General features: G+C 40.9%; 1 protein-coding gene across 1 annotated transcript in view; it reads left to right on the forward strand.

Annotated features, from left to right (window-relative positions):
• The window catches only part of EMCN (endomucin), a 172,255-nt gene that overhangs the window by 118,848 nt on the left and 35,180 nt on the right, over positions 1-18,227 (forward strand). The window contains exons 5-6 of the mRNA XM_089680549.1: positions 9,013-9,123; positions 15,884-15,925. Of these exons, the coding sequence (XP_089536675.1) occupies positions 9,013-9,123; positions 15,884-15,925 (153 nt within the window). The remainder of the gene's footprint in view (positions 1-9,012; positions 9,124-15,883; positions 15,926-18,227) is intronic.

Consider the following 18,227-nt stretch of genomic DNA (forward strand, 5'->3'; position numbering starts at 1 on the left):
TTAAATACAGCCGGTGTCCGTGCGGTGATTTAGTAGATAATGTGCACTCACCGGACATGCATATAAAATGCGCCTTTATATAAAAATATCAGATGTCATCCATATGGGATCACGAACTAGGTTGTCTTCCTTCTAAGGAACTGGGTAGTCTTCCCTCTAAAGGGTGGCAGGTCATCAGACAGGATCCGTATGGGTTAGTAAAGATGATCCTTGTCCGTCAGGGTTCCCTTTAATGGATGAGGCTGGTATTGATCCCTGGGTGGTGGTCCCTTTAATGAGTGCAGGGATCCGTCCTGGTGTAATAGGATCTGGGAATGGAAGACTCCCCCCAGGGGGTTAGAACAAAAGAATGTCCATAGTGTAGTAAGTTTAACTGATTTTAATAAGGCAGAAATGAGCCAAAGACGTTAAAAAGGATGCATCCAAAATGAATCTAAAATGAATCTAAAATCAAGGCAGATGTTCTCTGTGTAGGGGACTGACCGTATGGTAATCAAAGATGGCCACCAGAGCTCCACGTTGCTCCGGCGGCGTGACGTCACGGCGTGATGTGGCTCCCCTTACGCGTATCGTGCTCAAGCACGTCTTCAGAGGGGGGTAGCCAGTGGCCATCTTTGATTACCATACGGATGTGTACACTAAGGTAGTAACTGAAAAAGGTCACAATGGGCTAAGATAGTACCTAGGAGATCTATGAATAAAATGCCAAAATTACAAAACTTTACTGAGTGATGTACAAATAGACATTATCAAAGTTAGCTTTAAATTCTAGAAATTAGGAAGAAAAGGGAGATAATGGGTTCTTCCCATGTGTTTCATGCATGCTATTTGGACACTTTGGTGGTATGCTCTGCCTGTTGTTGGAGAAACTGGTATGCATATGTTTTGGACACTAGGTATATTATTATACCTCTTTACCAAGCTAGTTATCTCCCTTTTTTTCCTAGTTTCTAAAATGTGAATCTCACCCTGATAATGTCTACTACTTCATCACTCGTAATGTTTTGTAATTTAGGTATTTTATTCTTATTCAGCCTACATACACTCTTACCCCATTGTGACCTTCTTCAGTTAATGCCATAGGGGTTGATTTACAAAAACTTGAGAGTGGAAAATCTGGTGAAGCTGTGCATGGTAGTCAATCAGCTTCTATCTTCAGCTTACTCAATTAAGCTTTGACAAAAAAACCTGGAAGCTGATTGATTTCTGTGCAGAACTGCACCAGATTTTGTACTCTCCAGTTTTAGTAAATCAACCCCATGGTGTACCCATCTCTGTTTCTTTTAGGATTATTCCTAAATATTTTGGGTATTTTATTATCTTTATGAGATTACTATATGCCATCTTTTGTCTTGGGTTTATTCCAGCTCTTGGGTGCTTTGAAAGGTCTCCCATGGGCTGGTGGGCACTTTTCGTTCGCCCTCGGGAGAGAAGCTGTATTCAAACCATGTTAGGGGTGAGTGTTAAAATTTTGGGTCTGTTTTTTCTTCTTACCCCCTGCTTTTTTCCTGCAGCTATGGACAGCATTGCATGTTTTTTCTATATTATATTGGCCTATGTTGGATTGTTATTTCTTTTTTATGCTATGAATTTACAGTATCTACTTTGTTTACAGTGCAGCACAAGTTTATTGACTCTGGTCAATACACCCATGTAAATAGTAGATGAAGCATAAACTTCCACAAAACAAGTAGACCACTCACGTTGTTGTGATTGTCTATTGTTAGTCTTGTTACAGAATATGTGCCATTGAGTTGTAAGGCTGCACTTTCATGAGTGTTTATTCTACCATGACAGTTGCAGAAGGAAGTGACTTAATGATACGCTCTTTCTACATGCTAATTGCATCATAACTCATTTTCTCATAATTGGAACCTTATGTCATGCAACTGCTAAATATCTTCATTTAATTGCCTGGATCTGAGATATGTCAATATGGAACATTTTCTGCTGGTTGGGACAGTTGTTCTTTTTTCTGTCACATAGAGTGAAATTTCAAGGCAACATCAAGTAGTCATGTTGGCTAATGTGATGTAATGGGAGACATGCATCTCTATGCATAAAGACTTTCAAGGATATCAGTAATGCTTGCCTATTATTACAGTCTGCACTGTTCCAGAGTCTTTATGTGTCTGCGTCTGGACTTTAATGCTGGCAGCAAACTAATGAGAATACCTCCAGCCAGAAAATGTAATTGCTGCAGAGAAAATTGTGCTGCAAATAGCCTGGCATCTTGGTATGTATACTGCAATGGCAATATATATACTGTAAGTGTATATATATATATATATATATATATATATATATATACACAATTTTCCCAGTTGATATATTAAATAGCAGATTCAGCAGAAAACAAGATTCTGTTTTGTACAGCAGCAGTCCAAGGGTGACATTTCCCTTCAATCACAATCTGGCTTAAAGTACAGCTCTACATTTTACACTTTTGCAGCAAATACTATATAAAAAGAAAAACAACCATGTTTAATTGGTGTTTATGAGCTATAGTATTCCCTTCTCTATAGGATAACCCTGCACATTGCACACTAATGGCAACAAACTGTAGTTGCAGCAAAGCTGTATTTTAGAGTGGTTATAACTTACTTATTATTATGTAGGCATAGGCAGGATTAAGGCACAGTAGGTCTTTTCCTATAAGCAGTTAATGGTTCTATGTAACAGAAGTTCTGATTTGCGCTAAGTAGGTTGTGTGACTGCAGTGCTGCATATAGTGACTAAACTTGTAGCTTATGTTGTGTTCCCATCTTTCATTGAAAGATACATTCTTCAGTTTAATTTTCTTTACTGTTGCTGACTCTTGGCACATTTGTGAAGCCTTTTTTGCTCTTTATTGCTGTCATCCATCAAACATTGTAAAAATTTGCATAAAACAAAGTTGGTTGTTTGAAAATTATTCACATAAAAAACAACATTAGTAAGACAGGATATCAAAAAATGATCCAATGGCTCTCTGGAATAAGGTGCTTCTAGCAACATTGTGCAGATCACTACAGTACAGTAAAATGCAAAATAGAATCCCAAAGCTCTTTTGGCCATACTTCTCCTGTAGGTTACAGGAGAGCACTTAGTTCTGCACTCCTGTGACCCAGATTCAGCTGACAGCAGGCTGCAGTCCACTGTTGGCTGAAGTCATAGAGCTTGTCCAGGCTTTGCAGGTATCCCAACAATAAGCCAGAAGCTGGCTCAGCCTCTCCAAATGCTGCTGAGAGCCTAAGCCAACCACTCACGCTCTCTGTAAGAGGGGCTTCGTGGTTGGCTAGTTTTGGTGTCAAAGCCCTACCCCCACTCCAGCCCTGCTAGAACACTGTACCTCCAGCTGAGGCCAAAACCCCCACCATCTTTTGCTTCAAACCATAGGCCTCACTTATACCTTTGTGAATAACATCACAAAGGTATAAGTGCAAAGATTTACAGCCACCGCAGGCCCCTTTCAGCATATGCCTGACAAAGGAGTCCTGCTCTGCTCCGAAACATTGCACTTATTCCTTTGTGATGTGATCATCCTGCAGTAAAAGCCTTTTTTGAACCATATTTGGAGATCCCTGGTGTGCTGGAAAATATGGACATTTATCTGTCATATCAAAAGGACAATAAATCTAGATTTACTTGACATACACAGTCAATCATATAAAGTGGTAGATCTGCAGTAGTCTCAGGTGAAAGCTACCTCCCTACAGTCTCTCCTCTACCCAGGTCCATAAGTATTCACAGGACTGTGTTCTCTGCAAACATCTTCTTGCTGGGTAGCTCTCTTCTGGCAATTTTTCAGGAAAGCAGCCACACACAGGGATCTCCAGCCTGACCCAAAAGGCCTCTTGCAATCCTCTCCAGCCCCCATCTTCTTATGGGATAGAATGTTTAAAACCGGCTCCTCCTGCATACAGGTCCACTCTGCTCAGCCCTCTGCCGTGTCTAGGGCCCACATGTGTAGATAACATTCAAACAGAAGTGTGGTGTATGGCTCTCATGACTCAAGTCTGCTGTGTCATCTCCCCACCTAACTTATATACAGGTACTGACTCACTCCTGACATCACTTGTAGGAGGGCCCTACCTAAAAGGGGTTTAACACCTAGTATCACTGCCAGCTGTGCCAGAAACTATTCTGGTACAGAGCTACTTAGTGGCAAAGTGGCTAATTGCACCTGCCTACACCCCTCCACAGTCTAATGTGTGCTAGTGGGGCAGAGCACTGAGGATGACTGACAGTCACCACTCTGTGCTCAGAGTGGACCCAAGAAATGAGTGATAAGTGGTCTTTGATCGCTCAGTACTTGATGTAGATCCGGCAGGCAACAGCTGCAGCATTGGATCAATGCTGAAGCCATCTAGGTGAGTATGTATGCTTTTATTGTTTGATTCCTGCACTTCTCTTTTAACTCAATACCTAAATAAAACTGATAATGTATTTTAAACTGTAGCTTCACTACCTAGCCAAACCATATCAAATATGCCTGAAATCATTAGAAATTATTAAAAGGATAATGACAAACCCCTACACTGGATGGCATATATGAAGTAAAGATCCAACATACAATTTCTCCCTCCATGCTGCCAAACAAGCCTACTTTGTCACTGTTATTAATACCTTGTCATCCAGTCCTCGTCGTCTCTTCTCTACTTTTAACTCTCTACTTTCTCCACCTCCACCTCCACCCAGTAACTCACTCACTGCTTACTGCTCAAAAACAAGATTGATGCAATTCGTATGGGCATCTCCACTACACAGACATCTATCCCACTTAACATACCGTTTACTAAACCTCCCTCAACACTTTCCTCTTTTGACCTTGCTACTTCTGAAGAGGTCACTAAAGTTTTCTCAGTAGCCCCTCTGGATCCTGTCCCCTCTCAACTACAATGGTCACCCTCTTCTTCTGTCCTATGCTCCCTCACTCACATCTTCAATCTCTCCCTCTCTAATGGTGCCTTCCCCACCCCTCTAAAGCATGCACAGATCACTCCCATACTTAAAAAGCCCTCGCTGGACACCACCAACCTGAACAACTTAAGACCCATCTCCCTGCTCCCGTGTACCTCTAAACTCTTAGAATGCTTAGTCTACAATTACCTGAGTACTACCTCACTGACAACAACCTTCTTGACCCTTTACAGTCTGGCTATCGCTCACTACTCTTACTACTTGACCTCACTGAAGCTTTTGATACTGTTGACCATCCCCTCCTCCTGAAAAAACTCCACTCTCTTGGCCTCCGAGACTCTGTTCTCTCCTGGTTCTCCTTCTACCTATAGCAGCGCTCCTTCAGCATTACCTATAACTCTGTCTCCTCCTCTCCACTTCCTCTTATGTAGGGGTCCCTCAAGGTTCTGTCCTTGGACCCCTTCTCTTCTCCATCTACACCTCCTCCCTTGGTCACTTGACTCCCATGGCTTTAAGTAACATCTCTATGCTGATGACACTCAAATCTATGTTCCTACTTTTTTCTACTCACCTCACCTCTTCAGTCTCCTCTCGCAATATTAACCTACTAAGTGACATATCAGCATGGATGTCACTCCATTTCTTCAAACTAAATCTTTCCAAAATGGAGTTTATACTATTCCCTCCAGCCTGTACCCCCTCCCCTGACTTCTCCATCAAGATCAATAATACAACCATCAGTCTCTCCCCTCATGCCAGGGTACAAGTGCAAGTGTAATCCTAGACTACCATCTGTCCTTTCAGCCCCAAATTCAATCACTGTCCAAAGCTTGTAGACTTCACCTCTGCAACATCTCCAAGCTCATTCTTAACCTCTGAAACCACTAAGCAACTTATTCACTCCCTTGTTATCTCTCGCCATGACTATTGTAACTCCCTCCTCATTGTCCTACCTAATCGCAGGCTATCCCCTCTTCATTCTATGATGAATGCTGCTGCCAGACTCATCCACCTTACTAACCATTCCATATCTGCCATACCTCTCTGCCAATCCCTCCACTGGCTTCCAATTGTCCAACAAATAAAATTCAATACATTAACAATAACATATAAAACCATTTATAACTCTGCCCCAAATTACACCACCAATCTTGTCTTCAAATATCACCCAAACCGTCCTCTCCGCTCTTCCCACGACTTCCTGCTCTCTAGCTCCCTTGTCTTCTCCTCCCATGCTCATCTCCAGGACTTCTCCAGAGCCTCCCCCATCCTCTGGAACTCTCTACCTCAATCTATCCGACTATTGCCTACTCTTCTCACTTTTAGGTGATCTCTGAAAACCTATCTCTTCAGGGAAGCCTATCCTGCCTTCAGGTAATAATGGAATATTCTAATCCACCTATTAGTTCATCCCCCACAGTTATTACCTTTTGTACCACCAGCTCCTCCCTCTTCGATTGTAAGCTCCAAGGAGCAGGGTCCTCCTAACCCTCTTGTATTGAACTGTATCATTTCTGTATTGTCTCCCTTTATATTGTAAAGCGCTGAGAAAACTGTTGGCGCTATATACATCCTGTATAATAATAACCATCAAAAGGTATATTTTTAACTAGTAAGTAGCTAAACTTTTTTTTTTCACTAGCAACCTGTAGGCCTAAACAGTACCCCCAGCTTTTGGTGTGTAAGGATCTTCTGCTCTCTACTGTTAGTTGGTAATATCACAATATTATGTATAATTATATATTAGCACTTCCTACATCTGAGAGGCTGGCTTTAAAACCCAAAAAGGAGGAAGTGGAGAGAGAAAATGTCTCAGCCATGTGTCCTGTCCATGCTACTAAATCCAGGCCAGAAACAACTAATATGCAAGTATTCCTATGTTCTAATAGTTTAACTGCAGCTGCAGCTACCCATAGCTTCCTGAGTTTGTTTCTCAATCCTTGTGACATATAGAGTATCTCGGTCCTCTTGTTATTATCTCGCATGCACAGTGCCAGATAGGCCTGTGATACAGTATGTGTGTAGTGCTTACCTTGCTGTTCATTAGTAGGCGAACCTGTTTATTGCAATAGAGCTTATATGCAGCTCCTGGCATTTTAGTTAACTCTGTGTGCTCTGGTTTGGGATTCTAACTAGTTTTAGCTTAGGGCTTGATAACAAGCAAAGGCTAGGTTAGGCATCTGATGGCCACTTCTAGTTAGAGTTCTGGCTAAATGTCAGATTATAAACTACTAGGGAGGGACTAAATTGCAGAGTTGAAAAGCTTACTCTGAATTCCAGTTCCATACCACAGTTTCTGTGTGTGAGAAGCTGCGTTCCAGGCTAGTTGAAAAACAGATGGTGGATCTCCCCATTACCGCTGATCTTGTCTTCAGGTCTCCAATACAAAAATGGATTCCACATCACAATCCGTTGCTATGTACACCCGGGCATATGTGCAAAATTCCACCAGTATTCATATTGGCCTCTTTGCTGATAATAACTGTTTGTACATTGGATGTATGTACTATTAATCTTTTCTTTGTATGTAATATGCAGAAGTTTATCTGCTCCCAACTACCATGCTAGATTACAGATTAATTTCCCAGGAAGGGAATACCCTCTGTTCAGAGGCCCTCTCTTGGGTGGAGGCACTTCCCATTTTATTATCAAACCCACTCTTCAACTTAGTGAAGGTTCTGGTTATCTTATTTGCCTACAGGTTTAATGCAATATCCTATTTGGGAGGTTCATAACCCCCCACCTCTTCACCCTCCAAAAGAAGGCTACAGATGATAAAAGAATTAATGGAAATCAGCCAAAAATGTTCAGTTAGACCTTGTTTACATGACATTCGAAAACTTTGTTTAGTGCTTCTCAATCACTAAAAAAGTACTCAGAACTGGTGGCAGGAAAATGACTAAACTGGTTACACTAGGCAACCAGAGCTACCATAACTCACTAAAGCCTTGGAGATTAATATTAAGGTACACATTTACTATCACAATCGAGCAACAAAGATTAAATATAGCATTTATTGTTTTGGTACACTTAAACTAGCTTTAACTATTTATGGTACCTAGTAAAGAGTGTGTATAGCACCTCCTCTTTGATGACAGCAGTTCACATTTTTCTCAATTTGCTTATCAGTAAAACACATAAGGAATAGTTTTGTTCCAATTTAATAACAATTACCCAGTTGATTTGGGCCTGTCTTTGATGTACATTGAATGCCAAAATCTACTGACACTACAGCAATAAAGTGCCTTCTACTTTTTCTCGTATTCAGACCATTGCTTTAGCTCTACAGAACTACAGAACAAATGCAAGGAGTGCTTACACTCTTATTTATTTTGATTCTTTTCTTTATTCACCAGCAAAAAAACTTCTTGCTAAGTCACAGCAAAGTTTAATTATTATATTTCATTGCCTTATATGTGTTTCAGATTTGCCAGTCAATATTGTTTTATTAACAATCATCTGAATGATGTTACAGAAATCAATAATGTTTTAAGGGCAACTACATAAAAATAAATAGTAAAGAAGACTGAACAAAAATATGCTGAGGAGGACATTTAAGCACAATATATAAAAATATATGTCAGACTTCATAAGCCATGGCAATATTTAATTAGCCTGAGGCCTAATGAAACTTTGCCAGCATGCGCTATACAATGTCATTTCCAAGAAGTTATTTATTCTTTAAGGATACTCTGTCAGTCTCTAAAAAAATCATACCTGTACTACTTTTCAGCAGAAGAGCCATTATTTTCAGCACTGATAGCTAATGCCTCTTACCTCCCCTCTGTTCCAGTGCTGCAACCCTCTATCAGTGTCCTTAGTAATCAACACATGAGGGAGTGCTAGTTGCATGTGTCTCCCTGTAACGCAGGGTTCTTTGACCCCTATGTCATTATAGGAGAGGTAGGAGACATTGGCCTTTAGAAAGGTAAGTATAATGGCAGTTATGACTTTATATTTAGAAAGAATCTTTTAAATATGTTGTAATAAAGCATGTGTGCCAAGTAAGTGTTTGCATGTGTTAGCACATGTATTTAAATCTATGTACTTGTGTCAAGTCTTTCATTTAGTGATTTGATTTAAGATATGTCTTCTTGCTACCATCCACAGTGGAGATTCCCAGTGTCCAAACCTCAAGACCCTCAACTGACTTGAACAAAGATTTAAATGATTCTACTGTTGCTTCTGACAAAGTGTCAACTGTTCCACCAGAAAAAAAAGGTTAGTGACAATAGCAGATTAGATTATTATTATTATTATTACATCGAGTTTATATAGCGCCAAAGGGTTTGCTCAGCGCTGTACAATAGAGGGGGCGACAGTCTGATGGATTGGGGAAGTGAGTTCCAGAGGATGGGGGAGGACCTGGAGAAGTCCTGCAGTCGTGCATGGGAGGAGGAGACCAGGGAGCAGGATAGAAGGAGGTCAAGTGAGGAGCGAAGGGTACGGGTAGGGCGGTACTTGGCGATCAGGTTGGTGAGGTAGTCAGGGGCAGTGTTGTGAACGGCTTTGTAGGTCAGGGTTAGAAGTTTAAATTTGATGCGTTGGGCAATCGGGAGCCAGTGGAGGGAGAGGCAGAGGGGGGTGGCAGAGGTGGAGCGGGTGGTGAGGTGGATGAGTCTAGCCGCTGAGTTCAGGATGGTCTGGAGCGGGGAGAGCCTGCACTTGGGTAGGCCGGTGAGAAGAGAATTACAGTAGTCAAGGCGTGAGATGATGAGGGAGTGTACTAGAAATTCGGTGGTGTCAAGGGTGAGGAAGGTACGTATCTTGGCAATGTTGCGGAGATGGAGCCTGCATGTGTTTGTGAGTGATTTGACATGCGGTTGGAAGGAGAGGTTCGAGTCAAGAATGACGCCAAGGACTTTGGCTTGCGGGGCGGGAGTGATAGTGGAGTTGTTGGTGATGATGGATAGGATGGGGGGGGGGGGGTGGGCAGGGGGAAAGACGAGGATTTCGGTTTTGGAGAGGTTGAGCTTGAGGAAATGTAGCGACATCCAGTCTGAGATGTCATTTAGGAGGTGAGTGATGCGGGCGGAGATAGTGGGGGTGAGGAGAGGGGTGGAGAGGTAGATTTGGGTGTCGTCAGCGTAGAGGTGATAGTTGAAGCCGTGGGTGTGTATGAGTTTGCCCAGGGAGGAGGTGTAGATGAAGAAGAGAAGGGGTCCAAGGACAGAGCCTTGGGGGACCCCAACAGAGAGGGGGAGGGAGGGGGAGGTGGCACCATTGTAGGTGACACTGAAGGAGCGTCGGGATAGGTAGGATGAGAACCAAGAGAGAGCGGTATCTCTGATGCCAAGGGAGAGTAGTTTATTAAGGAGGAGGGGGTGGTCAACTGTGTTGAAGGCCGCAGAGAGGTCCAGGAGAAGGAGGACAGAGTAGTCGCCCTTGGCTTTGGCGTTTAGTAGGTCGTTAGTGATTTTGAGTAGGGCAGTTTCAGTGGAGTGTAGGGGACGGAAGCCGGACTGTAGTGGGTCAAGGAGGTTATTGTCTGTAAGGTGGGAGCTTAGGCGATCGTAGACTATGCGCTCAAGGAGCTTGGAGGTGAGTGGCAGCAGGGAGATGGGTCTGAGGTTGTTGGGGTCCGCGGGATCCAGGGAGGGCTTTTTGAGGATGGGGGTGATATGCGCGTGCTTTAGAGGGGAGGGGAATGCGCCAGTAGAGAGGGAGAGATTGAAAATGTGGGTGAGGGAGCAGATGAAGGAGGCGGGGGGTGACCGGAGGAGTTGAGAGGGGATAGGGTCCAGGGGGCAGGTAGTGAGGCGGGCTTCTGAGAGGACTTTGGCGACTTCCTCAGTAGTGACAGGGCTGAGGGAGTGCAGTGCAGTGGGGGTTATGGTGGGCGGGGCCTTGGGAGAGGTGGGGGGCAGTGAGGTTGTGAGGGCAGAGGAGGGGGGAGATGAAGGGGTGACGGGGGTGGGGAGGCTAGGTGGGGAGGTAGATTGCAAGTTGACGATGTCCTTACGGATAGCGTCAATCTTGTTGTGGAAATGGGTGGCAATCTCGTGGGCGGTGAGAGAGGTACTGAGTGGAGGAGGGGGGGGGAGAGAGCAGGGAGTTGAAGGTGGAGAAGAGTCGGCGGGGGCAGGAGGAGAGGGTGTTGATCAGGTTAACAAAGTAGGCCTGCTTGGCAGCGTGGAGGGAGGAGGTGTAGGTGAGAAATGCAGATTTGTAGATGGAGAATGTATGAGGGGACCTGGTTTTGCGCCACAGTCTCTCCAGTGCACGACTGCGACGTTTGAGGCGTTTAGTGCTGTCGGTCTGCCAGGGTTGAAGCGGTCTGGGTTTGATGATGCGTGTGGTAAGGGGTGCCAGAGAGTCTAGATATGAGCTATTCTACAAAAAACTTGAATGTGTTCAAAATGTATCCATACCCTTCCCTAAATAAATCATGTTTGACAAAAGGGTGCAGTTCTATTTAAATCTAATGCTCAGTAAGTAAGGACAGTTCCTCATAGTCAAAGCTAAACTCCAGGGCAAATTCAAAAACGATCCTTCCAATAGAATTCCCCCCTCACTATAAGGGTTAAATGTTCATTGTTGGCTAGGGTAGCTTAAAGGATAATTTCACCTTTCATAACATGTTACACCCATATTCAGCCATATAACCAGCCCCCACACCTCCCCGCTCCCCTCCCCATTGTGACAGTTAGCACAAGATCTCTTCCTCCACATTTTTAAAAAAAATGTGGCTGTGCAGGGCTCTGCCCTTTGTAAATGAATGAACTACAAGTCCCGACAGCCTTTGTGGCTGTCGTCTTGTAGTTCTCAATCAACTACCATTGCCCTGTGAAGCACTGTGGTTGTTCATTGATTCTTCCTGTCAGTATTTCTGCTTACCTGCATGTGATGTACAGGCAAACAGATATACTGACAGGAAGAATCAATAGATATACTGCCAAGTCTGCAGAAGACCTGCATGACACAAGCCATCTTCTGATCACTGGCGCAATGCTTTAGAGGCTCTAGAAACAGAAAATAATAAATGCACATTCTTTTACTTGCAAAAAAATGTGCATTTATTATTTTTTGTAAAAGGTGAACTTATCCTTTAACTAAAAACAAACAAAAAATTATAAATCTGTTGACTGGTAAAACAGTGCTCATATCTACATTTAAGCTTGTATTTAGCCTGTGGGTAAGCTTTATTGATTCTTTATGATAGTGATGAGTGAGATGAACGGATAAATACAATTCTTAACTTACCAAATTTCCCTTAGTCATGGATTGAGATGAGCTAGGATTTTTGGATAAAAAAACATATCCATATAACTTATCCCTAACCTTATCCCTCACTCCCATTTGTCTCCTCCTTTCCATGCAACTACTGCCCCCCAAAGTTGCTTCTTGTCAGTGCTCTGCCCTTCAGTTGCACTTTGAGGTCATCAAGTACAATGGAGGACCATCAGTCTTACATTGTAAGTGAGGATGCTAAGGACCCACCCACAAACCGGAGTGCCGGCTGCCGGGGGAGTGAGGGGTAAGGTAAATAAAGTTGCCTCTTTTTGGAACCCTGTAGTGAGGGGGAGCAAGGGTATTTTTAATTCTCCCCAAAGCTCAGCTGGGAAGACGCATATATCAATAAATTGGACAAACTAAGTATAATCCATGGTTGCATGGGTATGTTTTTTATCCAAAAATCCAAGCTCATCTCAATCCATGACTAAGGGAAATTTGGTAAATTAAGAATTTTATTCATCAGTTCATCTCACTCATTACTATCATAAAGAATCGATAAAGCTTACCCACAGGCTAAATACAAGCTGAAATGTAGCAATGAGCACTGTTTCACCAGTCAACCGATTTATAATTCTATGCAGCCAGTTTTGTAATCCAGTCACCTTTGCCAGACTGATGCTTGATTCCTAACTTCCACTAAAGCTGCAGAACAGCTTAATCGAGAATGCTTGTTAAAAGATAACCACAAGTAGCCAACTGGCCAATCAACGGGTTGCAGCCTACTGGTAAGGTCACTCTCTCATCCTGTCAACATACTACCTGATAGCACCTATGCACTGTAACAGAGAATGATTGGCTCCTAGTGCTGACCCCTCCTCTTCCCATCTGAGTGCTGCTGTGCAATGATAACAACAGACTGGCATTACATCCAATTAAACTAGTTACACTTGTTTTATTTAATACATTATTTGTAATGAAGATTCAACTGCATTATTTTGCCTAAATTCCAGGGAGCGGCCAAATATGCAGATAAACTACATTTTTGAGGGTAATTAAGCTGCCAAAGAATTCACCATCCAGCTCTGAGAATAAAAAGCCCTATCACTCAACACAGTCCTGTCTGGAAGGGCAAGAGGAATGGTTTTTCTCTGCTGTAGTTAAGTAACATTTACAAGTATCTCTGGCTCAGCTTGCAAATGAAGAGTAAAATGGAAAGCAGACTGATGACCTCACTCTCCTCTCTTCCTATCAGCACGCTCCTTGTTAGAACATAAGCACTAGAGCACAGCTAACTGGTTCCTTGGGCTGTTTCTCCCACTCCTAATTTTGGCACTGCATTTGATGTAAAATTAAATTAAAATAAATTCACACTGCTTGTATTTAAAAAAATACATTTAATGATGCATTGATGATTACAGAGCTAAAAAAAATTATATATGAGTGAAATTTAGCTTGAAAGAGAGTGAACAAGAACAACTTTACATGATTATGTATATTTATTTTTCTTTACTGCTTCCTGTCCAGCCAGATAAATGACTTTGCCAATATGGGTGGATATACTGGTATGTCCTCCTGCATCGGGGCTCATGCACATTCTCAGGAGTGCGCAGCAGCACGATCTATGACTGCTGTGCTCACCATACACAGCAGATCATGAATAAGGGTACAGGGCCACTTTGATTAGCCCTGTACTTTGTGATTGCTCTGGCCAACCACAGTGAACACAGATCACACCAGTAATAAACAATGACTTTCATTTATGAGCCCACTATTTACTACCATGATCTCTGTGTGATCACATGGCACAGGGTCAATCAGAGCTGCCCTGTACCATGTAATAGATGTGGCAAATCACATCAATCACAGTAGTAAACAATGGCATCATAAATGATGCTAAACACAGTTAGAAATGATTGCTTACACAGAGATTATGACTGTATCACAGTCCAAGGCCTGGAGCAGTAGGGAGCAAAGAGGACAGTGTAAGTACAGCAGCACATTTTGGGATCTACAAGGGAAAGACTGCCAAATATAGCACGCTTTCTGAGGACAGAATTGGAGAGGGAGAGAAGACATCTCTGCATGTAGCTACAAGAAGTAAAGTGATTTTTGAAGAACTGCTAGTACCTCGCCAGTAAAGGGCAGCTGCTACTGATCCACAATGACTGACAGCTTTCAGGAAAATAACAGTCCAGGATCTGATTTAGTACATAGGAGGGAAGTGCCACCCTTCCATGGTTTCAAGCCAAATTGAGCATCCCATAATCCCTATTTCCCTATCCAAGTTGAATTCTCCTCATAATACAACAAAACCAAGCTAATGGACTAGTCAGTGTTTTTGGATGCAAGTCTGTGTGGAAAATACCTATTGCCTAGCTGGGCTGAGGGAAACTTAGGGATAATGACAAAACAGCAGTCCTCACAAGGGTAGTGCTATACATATTTTGTAGACTCGATAATGTTCACACAGACTAAATAATATACATTGATTTGGGTTATTTTTACCAAATAACTTCAGCAGAACACATTTTGGACTAAATTTATAAAAAAAGATTATTTATTTGCAAAACTTTATAACAAAAAGTAAGAAAAAATTTTTTTCCAAACTTTTCAATAATTTTTCTTCGGGCTAGGTTGGGAGAACTTCTGGTGGCATCGCCTACGTGATTCCAGCAGAAATGAGAGCGGGTACCTGGAAAAACTAGGTACTCACTTCCCTGAAAAACATTTCATGTGCCAAAAATGTTAGAGATAGGGAGGAGGAGGACATAAAGCAAAACTTCCGCTTTAGGGTGAAGTTCCACTTTAAGGGAACATTATTGGTCATATAACAGGAAAATATCAAGAAAAATAAGCTATAAAGATAAACTATAATGTAGTAACAGTGCATGTAATCATTACAGATATTGTGTCTATAGTATATGTAGAAGTTGTAAACTGGTCATTTAAAGCTAAGTGGGAGAAGTTGTAGCAAAGAGAGTGATATAATTAATTTTTACTAGCTAGTGAATTACTAGCTTTTTGAAATAGGTAAAATCCAGGGACCTCTCTAAATGACTGTGAGATGTAGAGGTTTACCTTGTCATTAGTACATGAATATCATTTACTGATCTTCTAATTCTGTCATTAAATCAGCAAAGCTTGACAATCAGGCATAGCAATCATGAAATATGTTAGGTATCTTCCAAGTTCCACCATTCATATTTATAGATTGTTAACATGTCAAAACTGAACTTCGGAACATTGCTTGTTTAAAGCCATCCCTAGATGGAACTTCAGTAGTTCATTTTTGGATAAAATGAGGATGTGTTGGGGCCTTTGTCAGGTTTTTTATTGATGTCTGTGTAGGTTTTAGAGAGGTGTCTGCCTCACTCCCAATCCTGGTGACAACCTGAAACAGAAAGTAAGGGGGACTCTCCCTTCAGGAAGACAAAAATAAAAACCTGAGAAAGGTTGTAACCCTTCTTAACTGTACTCAAAAGACCAAGGACCCCATTTGGGTTCATCACCCAGTTTAGGAGAGAACTGCTTTTATAGTCAATTCTCAGTGGTTACAAAAATAGACTGGGCTTTAGACTAATAAAACTGGCTTATTCAATAGTTTGCAGTAAACATGTCTTTGTCTAAACATTTCTAGTCTTTTCACATACTAATACATAGGTACATACTAGTACATACACATAAATAAGGGACAAAGACTGTTAAATGAAACCCAACAAGTACATATGTGAAGAATGTTGTGTGTTTCTCATAAAACATTATAGATTCCCGAACAAATATTATGTTGCTTTTTTTTCTACAAAAGATCAAAGTGTTGGTGCAGAAACAACAACTCCAGGTACCCAAGGTAAGCAAATATATCACTATGTGGGGGGGATTTACATTTAAGAAGTAATCTTTCTAAAATGATTTTGGGTTGAGTACTTGGCCAATATTGTGTCCTTTACTTCTATAACTATGCCTCAAATTATTTAAAATTGTAACAAATTGAGCTTATTTTTGCTGACATGTTTCTTCTGATGCCTGCAAAAATGAATTTTCCATATATTCTATTGAGAGTCCATTGGCAGGTCAGTAGTGTTTAAATATGTAAACACATATTGTTAAAATACTTAAGCACTTTTACTATAATATATTTACCATATGAATATATGGAGAGCTGAATTTAGCACAGCAAATGTCCATCTGAAAAAAAACACGCCTGGCCAATAAGATTAGTGTGGGTAGTGGATCTTTTTGAATGCACTGTTGCCTTTTTAAAGGGCCTCAAGAAGTGACATACATCCCTCATTAACTGTAAGTGTCTGAGTTTAAAAAAATGTGCATATACAGTGCTTTGATGTGGTGGTATTTAACATTATATTTTTTCTTTTTGTAAAGAAAAACAGTTCTGTTAGACAAGCTTAGTTTTTTTTAAGTGGCCATTTAGATACACAACCCCAAAAGTTTTAAATAGATTATACTGTAAGTTCTTATGGTCAGATCTAAATAGTTATACATAAACTATTTTTGGACCACACTACTGTATTTTTTTTATTTCCATCTCTGTTTTTTGATTTAAACATCTGACTTTAAACACACACAGATACTGTATATCATTCTGAAAAATGGGTGGAAAGGACTACTAAAATAAAAGGGCATATGATACACTTGCATTGTTATTTTTGATAGAACGAGTAGTAAATTCCCATAGAAGCTTTTGGTACACTGTTCTTCTTCAAACAAGACTAATTTAAATCTTACTTTGTAAAAAAGTATAGTTATTTGCATGAATTTACTTATTTACTTTATTATGTATTCAAGAATATGTAAACCATCAACTTGTAAAACCACCTATACAGTTTAAAATAGAAATGAAAGGTAAAACCTTTGAGTATAGATATAAAAACATTATAAATACCTTTTTCCAATTTTGTATAAGTGATCACATTTCCTCTGTTCTTATTTGCATAGAGAAGTGAGGGTGGAGAAACAGCAGAACACTGATCTTTCCAGTGAATGACTGTGCTGGGGGCATGTCAGCACAAGTCTGATCAGGTGGCGGACTGACAACTCATGGGGCCCCTGGCAATAGGGGATCATGGGGCCCCTGTGCCCTTGCCCAAACTCAAAAAAGCCTATGAAAAAGGTACCAGGGGCATCTCATGGGGCCCCCTACTGACACCGGGCCCTCGGGCAGTTCCTGAGTTTCCAAATCGTCAGTCCACCCCTGAGTCTGATCATTGCAGGAAAGACAAGACAAATTTAAATTATACCTTGTAATAAATTATAGGTATTTGCACAGATTTGCTTATTTAGTTTAATACTGGCTGAGATCTTCATTTTTGACTGTTACAGCCCCATCTCATATCATCTAATGGGCCAAAGTTTTCAAACAGACATTTTTTAAAGCATACCATATAGTATCATGAAGAAACAAAGTGGGGAAGCTGAGGGGTTGGTTGACAGACATATGCTGTATGATATTTCCTCTTCAGCTTGAAAACTAAACTCACTTTTTAACATTCATGCTGAGGTCCTGGAGAGCTGTAAAGCTGATAGGAGTTTGTACCCTACCTCATTATAACTTATAAAGCAAAAAAAAAAAAATTATAAAACTGATACTTGTGTATGTATACGGTCAGCCAAGCTGCTGCTATTTCTTCCATGGGGAACATGTTGTACAATATTACATTATGTACAGTATGATTTTAGAAAGTTGCATTCTTTTTAAAGGTCATCTTTTTTTTTTTAATGTTCATTTTTATATTATGAATAAAAAATAATAGTTTCATTCTTTTCTGAGATTCAACTGCAGCTTTTTGATGAAGCAAAGCATGCTGGATTTTTTGTGCTACCAATAAAGACAGTAAACGATACATTCTTTATTTCTTTGGTTACAGCTAAAGGCATTGCCAGATTTATAAGGCGGCAAAAAGGGGGAAACTGCCCTGGACCCCTTCGACAGAAGGGTCCTCCTTCTATGTAAAAATAATATAAAATAATGTAAAATAAAATATAATAATAACAACAAAATTTAAATTTTTTATTACATGTATCCTAGAAAATAACATGTTGCCTACCATCATATGTAGAAGTTTTTAATCTGGACTGGTATATTGTGTCATTCTTAAAAAAAAAACAAATGTCATTCTTAAAAAAAAAACAAA

This window comes from Staurois parvus, unplaced genomic scaffold (assembly GCF_062004578.1).
Source record: "Staurois parvus isolate SC_StPar_1 unplaced genomic scaffold, SC_StPar_1.0 ptg000244l, whole genome shotgun sequence".
Taxonomy (NCBI): domain Eukaryota; kingdom Metazoa; phylum Chordata; class Amphibia; order Anura; family Ranidae; genus Staurois; species Staurois parvus.